The 20,889-nt window shown below is 43.4% G+C and overlaps 1 protein-coding gene across 1 annotated transcript in view; it reads left to right on the top strand.

Annotated features, from left to right (window-relative positions):
• The window catches only part of Ahrr (aryl-hydrocarbon receptor repressor), a 68,222-nt gene extending 47,589 nt beyond the window's left edge, over positions 1-20,633 (top strand). Inside the window, exons 4-10 of the mRNA XM_026783840.1 lie at positions 1,506-1,595; positions 6,684-6,813; positions 8,592-8,725; positions 12,596-12,792; positions 18,523-18,584; positions 18,816-18,957; positions 19,631-20,633. Of these exons, the coding sequence (XP_026639641.1) occupies positions 1,506-1,595; positions 6,684-6,813; positions 8,592-8,725; positions 12,596-12,792; positions 18,523-18,584; positions 18,816-18,957; positions 19,631-20,633 (1,758 nt within the window). The remainder of the gene's footprint in view (positions 1-1,505; positions 1,596-6,683; positions 6,814-8,591; positions 8,726-12,595; positions 12,793-18,522; positions 18,585-18,815; positions 18,958-19,630) is intronic.
• The last annotated feature ends 256 nt before the right edge of the window (positions 20,634-20,889 follow it).

Below are 20,889 nucleotides of genomic sequence, written 5' to 3'. Positions count from 1 at the left end.
CTCTCTCTCTCTCTCTCTCTCTCTCTCTCTCTCTCTCTCTCTCTCTCTCTTTCCCTCCCTCCCTTCCTCCCTTCCTCCCTTCCCCCATCCATACAACTTGAGCAACTTGTGGGTTGACTACCAAGCTCCACTGTCGCAGTGAGAAGTCTGTAGACAGAGTAAGTTTCACGGTGTCATTGAAACTTTTGTATGAAACCAAGAAGCAGATCATACATGAGTCATAGTCTCTCTGCCCTGATACAGGTTATAGCAGTCATCCTCGCTTCGTTTCTTGATATTACTAAAGACACCTGGAATTTTTTCCCTTTAAGTAAGTTGCTGCCTAAAGAGTAATGCACACATTACTACCACCATAACTGCTTCCACCACGTTATGAAATTTTTTTAAAAAATTAGGAATAAGTAGTTTATTGAAGGCTTCTTTATTTCTATAAAGGATACTAAGGTATTTGTCCTTAGAAATATATTAGTAGATTTACTAATAATGAGCCAAACATATGACTGAAGCAAATATACTTGGGTTCACGGTTTGATCATTGATCAAACTGGTCATTGTTTCTTAATGTGAAATTTACTGTTATTTAGTGCATTTACATCAGCCCTCAAAAATAATATTGATTTATAACTTTATTTTTTATGGTACTTTCATATCAAAGTTAAGTTGTTGAAGTCATATTTAAAAAAATTTTCTTTACATTCTATTTCTAGTCAAATACTTTTTCCCTTTTTCTTTTATTATTATTATTTTATTTTATTATTTTTTATTGATTTTTATTAAGCTCTACATTTTTCTCTGCTCCCCTACCTGCCTCTCCCCTCTCCTTTTCAACCCTCCCCCAAAGTCCCCATGCTCCCAATTTACTCAGGAGATCTTTTCTTCTTCTACTTCCCATGTAGATTAGGTCTATGCAAGTCTCTCTTAGTGTCCTCATTGTTATCTAAGTTCTCTAGGATTGTGGTTTGTGGCTGATTTAGCCCCCAAATGTGCCCAAGTTGGATGATTTCTAAGGTAAACCAGACTTTCAAGGAATACATTGCTTTTGTCATAAACAAGTAGGTCAAGATGATGGGGAAGGGTGTGGATTGGATTTTTTTTTTTTGCTAGACACCAAAATTAGGAGAGACCGTATACACAATTCTTAGAAAAGCTGAAAATTTTCAAAATAGTATACAGAAAGCTGAACAATAGAAAGTTCCCCTTCTGCTTCCTCTTGGGATGGTGCCTCATTATGTCAGTCCAGTGATGTTTTATTTCATTAAACATGTATACTTTATCCCCAGGAGAGAGATCTAACTAAGTCTTTAAACTCACAAACATGGCCGACTTCCTTGGTCTCCTGTTAGTGGGGAACTGTTACAAAACAAGTGATAGAAAGTTGATGTCAGTGCTTCTAGAGGTCATACGAAACAGGAGAAATGTTGGGTAGTTATTCAGAACTAACCACCTCTTGTTCTTTTCATTTTGGGTAAGACAACTCGGTTTTATTTATTGTTTTTCTTTCTTAGTCTCTCAATGGCTTCGCTCTGGTGGTGAGTGCAGAAGGGATGATCTTTTATGCTTCAGCAACAATTGTGGACTATCTGGGCTTCCATCAGGTAAATGAAGCAAAAATATATTAAATGTGGATTCCATTACCTTTGTAAATGTGCATTGTCTTCAAAGCTTAAGACTGTTTAAGATCAAGCTTTTGATATCACATGACTCAGCTTTGTCTTAGACAGCATGTCAGCTTCTGTGGAGTGTTGTGGTGCTTGGAGACCCAGGGACTTGGGCTGAGACTCTACTCTTAGCCCTTGGATTCAGAGCACCATCCCATTTGATAACTCTCTGGCCCTGTACACCTTCAACAGCTCTCAAATTGGGTTGTTAATATTTTTATGCACTGAAGAAATTTTCTTTCTATCTGTATCAGATGTTTGCCTCTGCTTCTGCCTTCAATAATGCCTTTTTAAACTCCTTAAATTTTTCTGTGGCCTCTTTAATACTTTTGTATTCACTCTGTAGCCTTCATACACACACACACACACACACACACACACACACACACACGACAGAGAGAGAGAGATCTGATAGACAAATATAGACAGATAGAACGATAGACGATAAAAATATTTACTATGTGATGTATAATGTTGATTTAAAATTAATTTGATAGTTTCCAAGAATTAAAATAATATGGCTATTTCTTATACACACCTCATAGTTTAACTTACTGTCATCTGAGCTGAAAGCCAGAGTCCCTCAAAACTAAGGATACTGTTACTATCAGAACTTATCTTGATATGATACTTAACCTATCCTTGGTGTCATTTGTACATTGTCATTTTTGCCCCTGGGCAGCATTTCTTCCACAGTCTCCATTGCTGGATTTAGGCTGGCATGGAAGCCATGTAGAAGACCCCAGGGGATGGCGGCATGCAGTGAGTGAGGACATTGACCAGCTGAGTGGGACAGGATGGGGGATGGCTGGGCTCTGCCACTCAGAAGTTATGTCTCATTCCCTTCAGTAGTACAGTTGACAGTAATGCTATCTGCCTCTGAGGCTGCTGAGAATGTATACGAAGAATCCTAGGCACCCAAATAAAAAGTGCCCCTGCCATCTGTTCTTAGTGGGCCCACGATACCTCAGCTTGGCCAAGTATAATATCCATGGCCTGACGACGTGGAACTTTTCATCCTCTGGAGATGAGCCTAGACCTGAGGAGACCTTATGTAAGAGCACTGAGTCAGTCTCTCCTCCCCGAGATGACAACAGCCCCCAGGGAAGACTGAGGTCTGCTTGAACTATTTTATTTCCGAAAGTAGACTCTACCAACTGTGACTCTGTTTACAGCATGGAGATATTGTGCATTTGCCAGACTCTGTGACCCTCTGCTCTGTGTAGGGTCCTGGTGTCCTAACAGTGCAGGATTTGGGCATGGAAGCAGATAAGGACATGACATGGTGGCATGAGTCTTATATTAAAATAGTTCCCAATATAGTCTTTTCTGCTTGTGTGTGCATTCAAAGCTAGAAAGAGACACCTGCCACCTTCTACATGTTCAGAATTATTTTAATTTGATCCTTATCTGTGAATAGGCTATAAACTCCTTAGTTACACCTAAACCACCTCCCTTTATCTCAAACTGATGGTCTGCTACAGAGTTGGGGGTTGAGGACAGAGGCACTGAAGTACGGAGTGGCTTATTTTCAAGGTTAGAATTTGCTTGCTGGAATTTTACTTATTAGAGGTCTGCTATTTCTCTTTGTCAGAAGTATAAATCAGTTTTTCCTTCATTATAGAAAATGTTTCCATTGTCTTTACTTTATGCAAAGTATTTCACAAGAATATTACAATAGCCTTGTGCTCTCAGGAACATCTTGTATTGAATGCTTTACAAAAGTTAAGAGCCAATTCCTTCCTGGGGCTGCCTGAATATACTATCTAGCTTCTTCAGATCAGCACAGCTGTAAAATTAAGGCCTATGAAGCTTATTCATTCAGGAAGCTGCCTGTTTCCTCACAGTAACCTGTGGCAGCTGTCACCAAGTGAATCAGAACATCAGAGCCCAATGGTCTATGCCCAGTTAGTAGATGCATACATCTTTGCCCAGTCAAGCAGCTTGTAAAAGATTTGTGTCCTACTTTGTGAATAGTAGCTTGATGCTGAAATAAAGACTTCTCTTGGTGGCAGCAGAGTCTAGTTTTTGTGTCATCTTTACCCCTTCTTACATTTTCTCATTTCTTCACTTGGTTCTGCTCTAAAAACTTTGAAGGACAAGGGCCACCACACCTTCTGGGTATTAGTTATTAAAACAGGAATTTGTTTCTCTCTCTCTCTCTCTCTCTCTCTCTCTCTCTCTCTCTCTCTCTCTCTCTCTCTCCTCTCTGTTTTTTTCAAGACAAGGTTTCTCTGTGTAACAGCCCTAGCTGTCTTAGAACTCACTCTGTCGACCAGACTGGCCATGAATTCTGCCTCTCAAGTGTTGGGATTAAAGGCTAGTACCACTACTGCCCGGCCAGAAATTTGTTTCTTAAATCTAAAAACATTTCATGCCTTCTTCTAATTGTCATGGAAATATATGGCTTTGCTTTGAACTCCCTTCTGGCTTTGCTGTCTCTTCCACTGTCTTGTCTGCCTTTGCTTCAGTTAACTGCTGGCCCACAGCTCATGTTAACCTAGATATACCCATTCACGTAGAGATGATAGATAAGGGTCTTGGGAGGCCCGGGGACACTGGAAACCACACTCTCCAGTAGATCTACAAAGCTCAGGGTTATCCAAAAACTGGGTAAAAAGAATGTATGTTCTACAGCACCTGCTTGCACCCTCAGTCTGGGAATCATGGGAGCCCACTGTGCCCAGGTCAGTAGTTTCTCTAGTTAAAACCACATAGCAAAATAGAACTGCCTGAACATGGTAAAAACTGTTAAGTTTTAAATTCCTGGTTAATGGGAATCTGCCGGTGCTGATGCAATAAGTCAATCAAAATGAACTAATAAATCCAAGTTTATTCTGAGCAAAGCATTCCTGGGTGGCCCCAGGGGAAGTTGAGGAGACCACGAGGGGAATCCCACGAGGGGTCTTAATGCTGATTGATAGTGGCTTTCTCAGGAGCAGAGTATGTACTGAGGCAACTCCAGGGGAGGGAGCTTGGGGTGGAGCATCCACAACAGCAACAAAAACACCAAATACTCTGGATGAATGTGGTCAATGACTTAAAGAACACCCACATTCTAATTTTTAATTAAATTGACTGGTCTAAATACATGGTGAGATAAACCATACACAAAAGACTCATTACCATCATGAAGATGTCAGCCATCTCCACATCAAACTATACAATTAATGGGATTACAGTGGAAGTAGAGACATTTTGGGCAAATACTGGCTCTCTAATTCTAGACTCTTCATTGACAGGCATGTGCCATTATAATAGCATTCTTAGGAGAGGAGGGGGTTACCAGATGGGATAGTGCAAGTCAGGCAGACCCACAAACAGCACTGCTCAGAGACAAGTGCCTTGGACCTATGAAAACAACCATTCCTGCAGTCATCCAAGTCAGAGAAAACCATCTTATCTCCTGATTTATACCAGGGGCAATGACAGACATTTCTAGAGATAGCAGGGCAAAGATAGGAGGAAAGAGTGGCTATGTTATAAAATGCCAACACATGAAGATGATGCTGCCACACAAAGACCAGTCTTACAGTTGTTATACTGGGTGAAAACATAGATCCCAAAGAATCCAGTATTCTTTTCTTATGGGATTCAACCTGTGTGCGTAGTATAAATCATAATTTAGGGGTGTCCCAAGAGGCTCCAACATCATGCTTCCTGAAATGGGGATTTTCTCTATTCAGGGCAAATTCTGCTATCCTTCAGTGTCAGTTCATTAGGGTGACTGAGATCGTGATGACCAAACCTGTAATTCTTGCCCTGTTGGGGCTGGAGGCAAGATCATGAGTTAGAGGATAGCCTGGGATAACTAACCTGTTTTTGAGAGCCTCTCTCTCTCTCTCTCTCTCTCTCTCTCTCTCTCTCTCTCTCTCTCTCTCTCAAAGAAAGGAAGCAAAAAAAGCTAAAAGGAGATTGGTGTGTTCATTTCTGCCACAGAGAGATTTCTGTGCCTCAGCACCACAATTGCCTCCAGAGCCCTGACCCTAGACATCCCTAACCAGACAAAGGTTGTATCTGACGACTCTGCCTTCTCTCTGGGCTGTGTGCGAGCATTCCTTTGTAAATTGTTCCCTCTAGATATGCCTGCCACTGAGCCCATGCATGTTTATGACTACACACTTCTGTCACCTCCCAGAGGTATCTTATTTGTTATCTGGGGTACCACGGGGCTTATCCATAAAGTTACAGGCAATGATAAGGACGTGTGGAAAATGTAAAAGATTTCATGAACTCTAGGTGAGATTGCTAGTTACATTTTAAAAATGTAACAAGTTTCTAAGGTCTTGATTACTAGGGAACTTTTGCCCATCTGAGAAGAGTATTCTAGTTATCATAATCATTCATTTGGAAAGGATGAAACCTAGAAATAGATCTAATATGAGAATCCAGTCCTATAGAGATGCTGTAGGACCTGGTGGCATTAGTAGGCTGGGTTTCCAATGGAAAGAATAAGCCAGATTCTTCATTATGGGGATGGTAAGGGTCATAGGAGACCTTTCCAAGATCATGGGTTATCTGTACATGTCATAGTCAAAATGAGGCCAAAGTTTCTGCTCTGTCCACCAGACAGCTACCGGAGGACTCCAGTACCTGAAAAATTTGGCTTTTTCTTTAAGGAGGTTAGAGGAAAGAGGACCAGAGAGAGAGCTAAGATCTGGTGGGTCCTAGGCACATCATGGACCTGAATAGGTTGAAGTATATGACACAATTGGCATGAAGTACAAGAGTTGATTTAGGAAAGAGGACTACTCTGACTAAGTGCCTATGGCTTTGAGAGCATGATGATACCACCATGCAAGCCAGATCCTGGGGGCCACAGAGTGAAGATTCCCTGGAATTACATGAGCATGGAGACATATCCTTCCAGGGAGTGCTGTTGGAACCTCAAAAAGGTCTGCCTTTTTCTCAAAGTTTTTTCTTTACATATGTGACTTGTCTTTGAATTATTGACTTGGGGATCATGTGAATCACCAGAACCTGTAAATTCAAGATGAGGCTAAAGCAACCGCTTCTGTATTTCAGACAGATGTGATGCACCAAAACATTTATGACTACATCCATGTGGATGACCGACAGGACTTCTGTAGACAGCTACATTGGGCCATGGACCCTCAACAAATGATGTTTGGGCAGTCCCCACATCCCAACACAGGTAGGCCAATTTCAATGACATTCACGCTTTCCTCTGAATCTACATGGAATTTCCTTCAGAATTCTTTCTCTTGAGCTTTCCTCTCCAGACTCCTTCAGCAAGAAGTAGGTCTATCCTAGGCTCTGTGTGGCTACTGAGGGCCTCTGCATCATTGTGCTTGGTTCAGTCTCCTCTGCTCTTCACTATGGCAGACACTTGAGATACTCAGCTCTTAGAGAGGAAAAGCTTATTCTGTTTCATAGTTTGGAAGGGTTCAGTATATTAACTGTGGATCCTTTGCTTTTAGACATTTAGGAAGAGGCAGCACATTATTCTATGAGTGTCTGGCAAAATCCTTATCTGGCATCCAACTCAGAGAGGAAAAAAGGGAACTGGATCCATATTAATTACTTTAGCTGTTGCTGCAACAAAATACTTTACAAAAGCAGCTTAAGGAAGGGTTTATTTGGGGCCGGAGAGATGGCTCAGTGGTTAAGAGCACTGTCTACTCTTCCAGAGGTCCTGAGTTCAATTCCCAGCAACCACATGGTGGCTCCAAACCATCTGTAATGAGATCTGGCGCCCTCCTCTGGCGTGTGGGTATACATGGAGGCAGAAAGTTCTATACATAATAAATAAATAAATCTAAAAAAAAAGGAAGGGTTTATTCAGAAAAGCCTTGGCAACAGGACCATGTGGCAGCTGGTCACACTGCACCCATGGTTAGGAAGCAGAGATGGATGCTAGTACTCCCCAGGTCATGGAGTGGTGTGGCCACATTTCAGGTGGGTCTTACTACCACAATTAATCCAATCTAGAAACTCCCTTGTAGACATTCCCAGAGGTTTGTTTCCTGAGTTGTTCTAGAGCCTATCAAGTTGAGAATTAAGATTAATAATCACAGCTCAACACCCAAACATATCACTTTAAATTGTAACAGGGTCCCATAATACCTCTCAAGGACATGCTCTAAAGCTCTAACACCTCTTACTGACTCTTATAAGTTCCATCACCATAAGCTGGAGTCCATGGACCTTTGGAAAATATCTAAGATCCAAACTCCAAGGTCTACCATATTTGGTATTTCCAACACCCGCTAAGAGCCTAAGAACTTGTCACTTGTTTCACAAGCTCTCTCAAGCCCCTTATCTGCTTTGTACCTATTCACATTTAACTGAAAAACAAAATCTTCCACAACAATAGTTATCTTTTGTGCACTAGAACCCTTTAAATCACTCCCCAACAAATCCATTGAACCCAATTGATAAATATGAGCTGTAAATAGAGTATTTCCATAAGGAGTAGGTAACAGTGGATTTGGAGGATATAGATGCATGTGGGTCCTGGGCTTCATCCAGGAGTTCATTAAGATGATGGTTTCCTACAGAAACTTTAAATAATTCAAAGAAAAATTTCCACCCAACCTCAACATCCAACAGAATAATTCACCTTAGACCTAAGGTGCCTTTGCATCATACCATTTATACAACTCAAACAACACTAAGTGGCCGACCTTAGTCACACATGAATCAGTGCTAAAAACCAACACCATTAAGGGTAGGGCCAATGAAAGCAAAATCCATCCAAGCACTATCTCTTGGAGACGTGAGGGATGGCAAAGGCTTGAGGAACCATGGAGACATGTTTATTTTAAACAGAGTAACATGTTTCTTACAAACTTCATCGTAGTCAGTTACATGTTCTTCCGTGTGCTTACTCACTATCCTCAAATCTCTAGTCTGTTGTTTCCCATCCTAATCATCATATTTTATTTTGCATTATTTGAATTATCTTATCAGACGATACCATCCTTGGGAAGTTGCTCAGGGCCCAGGAACAGGGCAAGGGCTTGCCCTCAGAGTACGCAGCCTTCTTGACACGCTGCTTCATCTGCCGTGTTCGCTGTTTGCTGGACAGCACCTCTGGCTTTCTGGTGAGTGTGTGAATGCCTCAGACATGTGGGATATATTCTACTCTGGTGAAGAAAAGGTGGGGGACAGAGTGAGCACTATGTAGAGGCTTCAAACAAGAAGCCAGCAGAGTTGGACCTTGACAGCCCGCACTGATAGGTAGATGGGGAGGAAATAAGATAAGGCCCTAGGGAATTATAAGAAAAGCAGATGAAATATTTAAAAATTGACAATTTTCAATTCAAGTTTAGGTGTACATTTATTTAAAGCTAATTTAAAAAGTCTTTTCTAGGGCTGGAGATACAGTAAATAAGTAGGGTACTTCTCGCGCATGCACAAAATCCTGGATTTGATTCCCAATACCACATAAACTCTATATGGTGGCTTACATTTACAATTCCAGCAGTTGGGAGAGACCTCTGTGGGTCCAGGCATGAGTATGGGACCTCCAGGGGTGTACAACTGAGCCAGAGAACTCTGCTGGACCAGGCCCAAGCCAGGAACCTCCACAGGAGTGGGCCCAGGCCAGAAACATCTGCAGGAGTGAGCCCAGGCCAGGAACATCTCTGAAAACAGGCCTGAACCAGAGACTTCCACCAAACAGGCTTGAGGGAGTGAACTCCACAGGACCAGGTACAAGGGAGCCACCGCTGACTGAGCAGGCCCAAACCAGAGAACTCTGCGGGACCGGGCATGAATCAATGATCTCTGAGGTAGCAGGCCTGAGCCAGCAACTTCACTGGAGCAGGCTCAAGGCAGCAATCACAGCAGAAACAGTCCCAAACAAGCAACCTTTGTGGGAGCAGGCCCAAATGACCCCGGGTATTTCAGAGCTACCCATGGGAGCGATGAGTAACTTCCAGGAACACAGAGTGACCAACAGGGTGACTGGAACCATGGCACTGAGATTCCATCTTATACCTGTAAGAACGGCCAAGATTAAAAACACCGATGACAACTCATGCTGGAGAGGATGTGGGGTGAAGAGAACACTTCTGCATTGCCAGTGTGAGTACAAACTGGTACAGCCCTTTTGGATGTCTGTGTGGCAATTTTTCAGAAAATTAGAAAACAACCTTCCTCAAGACCCAGCAATACCACTTTTGAGTATATATCCAAAGGATGCTCAGTCCACAAGGACATGTGCTCAACTATGTTCATAGCATTGTTTGTCATAGGCAGAACCTGAAAACAACCTGAATGCCCCTTGACCAAAAAATGGATAAGGAAAATGTGATACATTTACACAATGGCGTACTACACAGCAGAAAAATATCACATCTTGAGATTTGCAGGCAAATGGATGGATCTAGAAAACATCATATTGAGTGAGGTAACTCAGACCCAGAAAGACATACATCATATGCATTCACTCATAAGTGGCTTTTAGACATAAAGCAAAGAAAACCAGCCTACAATTCACAATCCCAGAGAACCTAGACAACAATGAGGACCCAAAGAGAGACATACATGGATCTAATCTACATGGGAAGTAGAAAAGGACAAGATTTCTGAGTAAATTAGGAGTATGGGGACCATGGGAGAGGGTAGAAGCGGGGGAAGAATAAGGTAAGGGAGCAGAGAAAAATGTATAGCTCAATAAAATCAATACAAAATATAAAATAAAAAAATCCAGCAGTAGGAAGGTGGGAGTAGGGGGATCAGAATTTCAATTATCCCCAGCTATATAGCAAGTACAAGGCCAGCCTGGGGTACATGAGACCCTGGAAAGAAAGAAAGAAAGAAAGAAAGAAAGAAAGAAAGAAAGAAAGAAAGAAAGAAAGAAAGATTGATTAAAAGTAGAGTTGATAAGATTACTCAGTGGGTAAATGTGCTTGATTTACCTGACCACCTGAGTTTGATCTCTAGGACCCATACAGGAAGGGAGGAGCCAACTCTTGGAAATTGTCTTCTGACCTGCACATGTGCACCATGGCATAGCTGAGTCCACAGTTTTGGTTGCAGCCCTTTCCCCGGACACACACACAACATTTAGGTTTCCATCATTTTAAATGTAATATTTTCCTTTATTTTTATTAGTATATTTCTATATTTTATCATTTTACGTGAGAGTATTTTGCCTGCATATATGTATATACCTTGTGCATGCTTCACGTCCATGGGAATCATAAGAGAGCATCAAATCCTTTGGAATTGGAGTTACAGATGGTTTTGAACCCATATCGGTGCTGGGAATTCAACCCAGGTCCTCTGCAAGAGCAATATGTGCTCTTAACGCTGAGCCATCTTTCCAGCTCTGGTTTTCCACTTTTCACATTTGACCATTTCTTCTTCCACCTCCATATGAAAAGAAAAGGAGGTTATCCTCCTGGGACTTAGCAGAGCAAGGACTCTGGATCCTGCCTACCTTGCCAGGGCACACTGCATTTGCCCTTTCAGAACCTTGGCCCCTGGTTCCTGTACCCTCCCTTTCCAATGGGTCACAGCTGTCTGATAGCCTCTGGACACCCTACATTGTCTTGGCAAGTATTCAACTCTGAGTCCTTGGACTGACCTCAGCTCCCAGTGGTAAGATTCCTGGTGGGCTCAGCTTCCTAGATTGATTTGTGGATATGGGACCATAAGATCCAGTGATCACTGCATATTGTCCTTCTGGTCCCCCCAAACAAGCCAGACATATATGCCCCATATATCTATCCTGGACAAACGTTCCTGAGAGATTACTATCTACACAGCCTGGACTAATGGTCATAGGGAGGTCCCATCTTCTTCAACTGGACTGTGTTTCTGAGAGAAGGAGCTATCTCCCTCACCTGGACTATGGAACTCCAGAAGTCAGAAGTCAGTCCCTGGGGACTGCAGATAGACCACCCACTAAAGGATGGACTGATAATTCCTAACAGGCTTACTGCACACCTGGGAAAGAGCCCTGAGGAAATCTGTATGAGGTCTGCCTAGAGCCTCAGTATACCCTTTTGTCCTATCACAATCGGTGACCAGCTTCACCCAGCTCTGTATCCATGGCTCTGTGAGCTACCCCCATGTTGCAAGAAACCACTTGTTCATCCCTGATGCCTGGCTAGCTTAGCCCTGAAATAACCACAGAGGCCCTTTTCACTCCATCCCAAAGTCTAGGCAGGCCCAAGATCAATTGTTAGAATATTGGTTTCTGATTGACCTTATGTAAATAATTCTAAATCAGTCATAGTGGGAATATTTATATCAAAGAAACTGACAAACAGTGCAAATCTAGATTTTTTTTCCTTAGAGCTGGGCATTGAATGTTTTCCAGTACACCACCACTGCCTAAAATTTCTTACACCATGTTTGTGATTGACACTAAGTGGACCCTTGCAATTATTTGTTCATTCCACAACCCATGGATGTATTTAGGCATGGATGAGTGGATAGGGCATGGGCACATACTGCTAGGTCATATGAAGGCAAGAGAATCCTGAAGGAACTTGGGAATTAATTCAGTGATATGGCAGTCTTCCCTATATAAAAATATTTTTCTCTTATCATAAATACCTAAGCTCTTTTCTGGAAATTAAACTCGTACCATATATTTTAGATTAATAAAAGCAAGCTATCCTCGTCTTCTCATTAAAAGCAAGGAATGATAATTTGGAAATGGAAAGTTAAAGCTGGGTCAGCTCTCAGGGAACTTTCCAAGGAGCTCCTGAAAGAGGTGGCTGATGGCTGGGACAACTCAGGTCGATGTGTACTCATGTCTGCCTACATATACACACACCAGGGGTGTCAGCATGTGCGTGGGCGAGTCTATGCTATCCATAAATGGTCTTGAGACTGCCAACCAAGGAACTACTTATAGCCCTTGGGCAGAGCTAGTGCCCAGGAGGCTGAGCTCCACTAAGGTAGTGACCATCTTAGAACTCTGTGAACAGCTGTATTTGTCTTTAAAACACCAGACTATGCAGTTCCAAGGAAAGCTAAAATTCCTGTTTGGACAGAAGAAGAAGGCACCATCAGGAACAGCCCTGCCCCCGCGGCTCTCACTGTTTTGCATTGTGGTGCCAGTCCTGCCTTCAGTGACTGAGATGAAAATGAAAAGTGCCTTCTTGAGGGCGAAGCACAGGGCAGACTTTGTGGTTACAGTGGACTCCAGGTGAGTACGAATTGTCACACCATGACATTTAATTATGATAGCAAAATGTTGTTTGTTATTTCTATTTAATTTTCTGTAACAAGCAATAAATATGCAATCTGATATTTTAAAACCCATACACAATGTACCTGACTACTATTAGGGACAAGTATCTTTTCAAAATTGGTGCAAACTGTAGCACCACCCATTTTCATTGCAACCATTCTAAATCTGCCCTTAATTTCTAGGCTCAGAGTAAGACTCCAGAGAGAGGTCGAAGTGGTCCTGTCACCTCCTTGGGCCCTGACTCCTCAGCTTGTTGGTGTTGGTTCATAACACAGACAGATATTCAGTGGGCTCATCTAAGATTAGTGTCAAAACTGTACCAGCTTCCTAGGCCCTCATCTGGATAGTCCTGTAGCATTTTCCCAAATTTCAAGAGTACAAAACACTCCTAGTTTCCTGGGTCATATCTATGGTTGATTCATGGATCCATTTCCAGGAGAGATTTAAAATGCAATGCATATAAAGCTATTTTCTAGCTGGTATAGTGACATGGGAGCATGTGGTCAGCAGGAATTGACTGGGATGGCTCGGTTCTGAATCTGATTTCTGTTGTATGACGCTGTTCTTGGAGAAACATGAACAAATGTCTACTCACCCGAGATAGTGAGCTGAAGACAGACTAAAGTATGGATAGCACAAAGTCCAATTTGGTGAAGTAATGAGTTTTATTAGGGTTATGTACAGGAATGTGGGTGAGAGGTTACTTATAGGAGCAGAAACGACTCAAAGACAAGTACATCACTAAAGTCCACCCCAGCATGAGTGACAGATCACAAAATCTGGAAATCTGGAGCATACTGTACAGCCTCCGAGCAGCTCAGTAGGTTGGAGAATGGTCTTTCCTGGGGACTCGATCTGAGCCTTTTCTGGGCAGCTCAGTTCCTCTGAGGATCTTCTACGCAGTTTGGCTTGTGAGACTCCCAGGAGTTTCTGCTGCTTATACACTCCTGGGAGATGACTAGAGATTCTGCTCAGTTTCAGGGACTTCCTGAAGCTATTTTGGGTTATTTACTTCCTGTCTTAATGATCTTCCCTGCAGGATGGAGTGTTCTACTTTCCTTAGGACATCTTATTGTTTTGTTTCACTTCCCTGTAAACATTCTGACTTAAATATTTCTTTTACATCGTATGTCTTCAGGAGTTTCTCCCTGAGATGGAAGGTTTTAATCTAGGAGGAAGCTACTATACAACAATTTTCCCCATAGATTGTGAGCAACACTTTTTCCTGTTCCACTATAATAGCATAGTCAAAAGGCCCTAATTCCCAGGCAATTGTATGTCCTTTGGTGACTCAAACAGAACCAAGCTGCCCCCTCCCACCTCTAGGACATAGTAAGGTCCTGGACCATGGCCGCATTAGTCAAGACAGCAGGCTTAGAATAAACAGTGAAAGTTGAGATGGGCTCTCCATCTATTTAAAATTGAACCAGGAGTTTCAGCTGTAATCCTGACCCTGGCCCTCAGCTGAGTGCCTTGGTATGTTCATCTTGCTCTTGGTCTTAGTTAGGTTTCTATTGCTATGAAGAGACACCATGACCATGGCAACTCTTATAAAGAAAACACTTAATTGGTGTGGTGTTTGCAGTTTCAGAGTTTCGGTCCCTTATCATCATGGCAGGGAGCATGGCAGTTTGCAGGCAGATGTGGTGCTGGAGCTGAGAGTCCTATGTCTTGCAGGAAATCAACTGACACACTGGGTGGTATCTTGAGCATAGGAAAACTACAGTGACAGACTTCCTCCAATAAGGCCATACCCACTTTAACAAAGTCACTTCTCCTAATGCTGCCCCCCACTGTAAGATTATGGGTGTCAATTACTCCAAACTACCACACTCCTGGATCATGCTTTTTATGTTTTCCAACCAAGAAAACTTTCCTATAGATATATACAGTGACAATAGACTTAGAAATACAGGTAGAATTCAGATAGTCATGCACTTTAGCTGGGACATCTTCCTTTAGGAATACCGTCACCAGTGGCCAGCTCCTCCTGTTATGTTCAGTGGCAATCTCTGCTGCTTGCTCTATGCTGCACTCTGCTCCCTAGTTTGTCTTTGTTTCCTACCTGCATTTCTTCTTTCATCAGCATTAAATCTTGTTCTTGAGATTTGAACCTGGACTGGATCTGAGTTCCCAGCCACTCAAGGACTCCACATTGCATACCGCCATTCAAACCTTCTCTGTCAGCTCGTTGGACCTATCATTATGCCTCATCATTGTGACAATTTCACAGTCACTAGGCTCTTGCAGCTCAGTCCCTAGTTATCTACCATATCTCAAATGGTGGGGAGGCTCTTGCCTAGACATCCCCTGATGTCCAGCTACCAAGTGACTATACTTTTGTAAGAGCCAGTGTGGAGATCCTGCCTTGTCTACCAGCCAATGCCAGCAACCACATAAGGTTGAGCCTGCCTCTCTCCTATTGGGTTTGATTTCACCCTGCCATGGCATCTGTGACTCACCTCCACCTTCTGTAAATTGTGTGTGCACAACAATGGTCGCACAAAATTTTCCTTTCTTTGCTTTGATTGCCTAGATTTGTTGTTCTTACTTCTGTTCAGTGCTTACCTGGCAATAAAGCCAGAGTTGTTACCTTATGGTCTTCTGGGAGCAGGGCATATGGAATTAGCCTTCAGGGATGAAATTGGGACTGAAAATAGCCTAGGAAGTTCACAACATGGGGCAGCAAACTGAGAACAGTAGACTTCTAGAACATTCTAAAAATAAGTTTGTGTGCTTTCTCATTTTTTATTAAAGAAACAGCATATAAATATAAGGGAAAAAAGCAAGTCCATTAGGGAAAATACTTACATTCCATGATCTATCCAGAGCCCAGTGGTCTGCAGAACCTTGTAGTTTACAGGGGCAGACCCCACTTGTACAGGGGCAGAGGGAAAGGTCAGTGTATATCAACCTCAAGGAGCACTCTGCTTTTTTTTTAAATTTATTTATTTATTAAGGATTTCTGCCTCCTCCCTGCCACCGCCTCCCATTTCCCTCCCCCTCCCCCGATCAAGTCCCTCTCCCTCATCAGCTTGAAGAGCAATCAGGGTTCCCTGACCTGTGGGAAGTCCAAGGACCGCCCACCTCCATCCAGGTTTAGTAAGTTGAGCATCCAAACTGCCTAGGCTCCCCCAAAGCCAGTATGTGCAGTAGGATAAAAAACCTATTGCCATTGTTCTTGAGTTCTCAGTAGTCCTCATTGTCTGCTATGTAAGTCCGGTTTTATCCCATGCTTTTTCAGACCCAGGCCAGCTGGCCTTGGTGAGTTCCCGATAGAACATCCCCATTGTCTCAGTGTGTGGGTGTACCCCTCGCGGTCCTGAGTTCCTTGCTCGGGAGCACTCTGCTTTTGCTCAGTGTCTGAGGTACCTGTTTTTAAAGAGTAATTTGGGTTGTTTTCATCAGAGATCCCCACAAATCTTCTCTTTTCTGAGTGCTTTTCTAGTCCCTAAACACAGCTCTGGGAACAGGAATACTGTGCTCAGAACTGGGCCTGGAGAGAGACCTGGAACCCAAGCAAGAAAGTGCAATTTCTGGTACCATTTCACTCTGTCTTCTGTTCGTGGTGGACACAGGAGTGGGACACAGGCCCCTCCCTCCAGAAGACACTTAGATGGAGTTGTAGGGATTCTGAACACAACGACCCTGTAAGTAGGTGCCATCCTATGCAAACCATTAAGACTCTGATGGAGAACATGGTGTTCATGCCTCTGCCCCTTCTGCTTTGACCTGACAGTTCATTCTCTGCAGAGGCAGAGATGGTCGTGCCAGGCCCTGAGAGCTTGCTCTGGGAACAGCTGCCATCTCTCACAGCTTTCTTAACAAGTGTTTGTGGTGACCGTTCCTCTTTATTTCTTCAGCCTGCCATGCTCTTTTACCTACCTGCTAAAATTTATTTCAGATCCCCAAATCAACCCTTGACACAGTTTTATCATTGTGTCCATGAATACAAAGTGGGGGAAAAAAAGATGATTCCTGGAGAGTACGCATTCCCAGCAGTTCCCCAGTAGGTCAGGTTTCCCTTTCTCTCTGTCTCAGCTCCCTACAGACCCCAGGTACAAAGAGCATAGAGCACTATAGAGTGAGTTCAGTAGACAGACTTTGAGATCCAGCAGAGGGGCATCACCAGAAAAAAATGCCTACACTTCACCTTCAAAAAGCAAAATGGCTCTATCAGGACAACTCAAAATTATTCTAAATAGAATTTAAGAGTGAAATCCATGATTCCAGTAGCAGGCCAGACTTGGCCATTCATCCAGATCTGTCCATTCAATAGACCAGTAGTGATAAAAAATAGAGAAGGGAGACATAGATTATAGTACTTTGGAGACAGGAACATATGAAGGGCCCCATCTTTGGCGCATTTACATAAGCTTATGGCTAAAATAGAGGCATAACTGGGGTAAGGGTAAGAGATGTATGCTCAATTAAGAAGTTATAATCAAGGGATGGTAATCTGGTTAACCATTGTTTCAGTTCTGGTTCTGCAAAGTGGTCCCAAGAAGTCTTTATTGCTTGAGGAGATAAACTGGGTCTCAGGAGATGGTTAGTATTTCTTCCAGCTGTTGCCCCACCATCACAGATAGTCTGTCTTAAGAGACCCCCTGTAGCTGGAATCTAAGGTGCCTGTAGGTTTGGAGAAATGACTAAACACCTTTAGTCACCTAAATGTGAATATGAAACAGAATGCTGTAAAAAGCTGACAATACAATGCCTCTGTTATTCTTATTTTTGTGACTTAAGCCTTGAAGACAAATGAGTTAGTGAGCTGACTAGTTTTATGTCAAGCACAAGATAGAGTCGTCTGAAAAGGAGCAAACCTCAGCTGAGAAAATTCCTCCATGAGATCCAACTGTAGGGCCTTTACTTAACTTGTGATTGATGGAGGAGGGCCCAGCTCATTAGCCGTCCCTGGACTGGTGGTCAATCGTTGGGTTCTATAAGAAAACAAGGTGAGCAAGTCATATGAGCAAGCCAGTAAGCAGCACTCCTCCGTGGCCTCTGCATCAGCTCCTGCCTCCAGATTCCTGCCCTGCTTGAGTTCCTGCCCTCACTGCTTTCAAAGATGAACTGTTGTATGGAACTGTGAGTGAAATAAACCCTTTCCTCCCCAAGTAACCTTCAATCCTGACACTTCAACACAGCAATAATAACCGGAACTAATCATCCATGGACACCTATCTAGAAACTAGGGCTACCTATCCTAGCTGTCTTAGTTCTGGTTATCCTGCCTTTAGAACTCAAGTGAAGAGTTTGGTTTTTAATAAAAACAGCTTCCAAGTTCATGTTATAACTCTTACCCCACCCCCACACAAAGTAGTGGCTTTGTGATCACCAATTCATTGTTCTGATGGTTGTATAGAACACAACTTCATTGAGTCACAGGAATAAACTGTATTTTCATTCTGGTCTTCTGGAGGGGAGGAAGTTACAATCTCTAGAAGCCACCTATGTGCCATCTACCTCCTAAAGTAATTAATGTTTGTATTTGTATTGGCCCCCAAATGCAACATGCTTCAGAATCTTCAGGTAGCTGTAATCAAGAAAAATCTCTGCAATATAAAGATTAAAAGGTGTATGTTATTTCTATCTTCTCTTGAGCAAGCAATAATACCTGTCTTGCTAATTTCTTTCATTGTCATATTGTTAATATGCATTAATGCTGTCATCTGATCTTTACAGGGCAAAAGCTGTTACAAGTCTGTGCGAATCAGAATCACATCCCAAACCCAATTACTTAGCAGGTACTTCTAAAACTTCATTTTTTAATCTTTTCTCTATGGCAAGATGTTTTTGTCCCTGAGAGAGTTCCCCATGCCTACAGAACTCTGTGTATTTCCTGGAGATGCCAGGGCTAGTAGGGAGTATCACAGAGATAATTGTCTGGGGCTGTCACTTTGGTCCTGAAAACTGTTGAGAAAATACTGTCTCATTAGCCCTCATTGTAACATCTTTCCCTCTCTAAATTCTAACAGGAAGGAACAATGGAGAAAATGGCATTTCACTGTTCAGGGGACAAACAGATAGGAGCCACTGGGCCCGGGCCCTAGCCAGGCCTTCATGTCTCTGCCTCAGGGGTGGTCCTGATCTCCTCCTCGACCCCAAGGGGGCTTCAGGGTAAGTGGTACCAGGATGCACAGTCCTAGCCCCTATTTAAGCCACCGTGGTTATCAGAGTGAAAGGGATGGAATAGGCATGGAGAAGAAATAATTGCTATAGCCCTGACACCTGTGTTTGTGGACATCCTCTCAGCCGGACAGCACGCAATCAGGGAGGAGTATGCTGGGCTCAGAAGTCTTTCAGGTCACAGCCCTTCTCTCACCTGCCACATGCCCACACTCTCACCCAATCCTGACCAGGGATCTTTACCAAACTGACTACTAGGTAGTACCTTCCTTATCTCTCATCACACAGGTGCTAGTCCTGAAGCCACAAAGTGTCCTGTGGTCAACCACAGGATTGTTCTTTCAATTTGATAGTCCCTATAGTGTTATATTAGTCATGATCATATGACTGATGGAGGATACTCACCCATGCCTAGTGATGCCTCCCTGGACTAAGGAGAGCAGCATGCTGCCTGGGACCTAGGGACCAAGGAAGGCAAGGTAGAGCAAGGAAGGTTCTTCACTGTTCCCTAGGATTGACAACAGATGGTTGAAAAGGCCAATGTGATCTTGGAAGACTTGAAGCTTCCCTTGGGAGTTAACTGGTATCGTACTAAGTTGTCATCCCTAAGGAGGTAAGAGTATCACTTCTGTTGCTATGTTCAATGGCTATCTTTTCTCTGAAGGGACAGGGAAGAAGAGGACCAGAAACACATACTAAGGAGATCTACTGGTGCCCGGGGGCAGAGGGAGATGCACAAGTACAATTATGGCTTGGAAACACCAATACACTTGAGGCACCTGAACTGGAGCACAGAACAGAGAAGTCAGGAGGTCACTACCAAGCTGACACGGCAGCCCAGTAAGAATGAACCATCCACCTGTCCAATGACCCATGGTTCCTGTATGTCCTACCCTGGAAGCCAGGGCATGTTCAGTACCGGCAATATGGCTTCTTTCAAAGATTCACCAGACTATCACACTGGTGCCTACTGCAGTCAAATGAACAGACCCTTGCAAGATATCCATCAGGTACATCCCTCCACCTGTCATATCCCCCAGGGCAGCCTAGGATCCAGGATCCCTCTGCATGGAATGCAGCGCTTCTCAGCCAGGGGTTTTTCTACAGAGGAAGCAAAATTGCACAGCCTGCCAGTCACCATGGACACCCCATGTAATCCAGTATTATCACTGGAAGTACCAATCAAGATGGAAAATGAATCTGGGACCCAGAACATAGCTGATGTCAGCACAACTAGTCGGGTATGGCTGGGAGCTAGCGACATGGCCAGGAGACATCTGGTCAGTTTCCCTGCCAGGATGCACCTGAAAACAGAGCCCGACTATAGGCAGCAGGTCTGTACCCCACACCTTGGGCATGGTATTCTGGGAACGAATCCCCACAGCAGAGATACTGTGGGATCCTGTAGGGAGCCGGCTCCACTCCATCCTGCACATTGCACCTGCCTGGATCCAGAGTCTCCTCACCACCTCTTCATGCAGGGTCACAATGAGAGCCAGCACCCCTCTTTGGGCCAAGACTGCAGAGCTCCTATTGTTAAGCGTGAGCCCCTGGACTCACCATCATGGGCTGGTCCTGGCCAAGTGACTGTGCCCAGGATGTTCACTAAGGGTGCCTCTATAGCTGTGATCCCACCCAAAGGCTCTGATGGGATTTTCCTGCCCTAGAGCTGCGGTTCTGCTGGAAATTTCAGTCCTTGGATGATGGGATGTGATCAGAGATTCTTCTAGTGACACTCTTTACAGAACTCCATGAGTGAGGCTGAGATTCCCTGTGTGTAGCTGAGTGGTAGAGTATCCTGAATCATATAAAACATCAGGGGATTCTCATGAATAAACCTAAGTCTGTTCAAGTGGACAGTATTTCTCTTTGAAATTAATGTGCTTATGAAAGTAGCCAATAGTATTTTATGGTGGGCAACCC

This window comes from Microtus ochrogaster, chromosome 19 (assembly GCF_000317375.1).
Source record: "Microtus ochrogaster isolate Prairie Vole_2 chromosome 19, MicOch1.0, whole genome shotgun sequence".
Lineage (NCBI taxonomy): Eukaryota > Metazoa > Chordata > Mammalia > Rodentia > Cricetidae > Microtus > Microtus ochrogaster.
The sequence above is the reverse complement of the archived record's forward strand: the minus strand, read 5'-3'. Positions and strand labels throughout refer to the sequence as shown.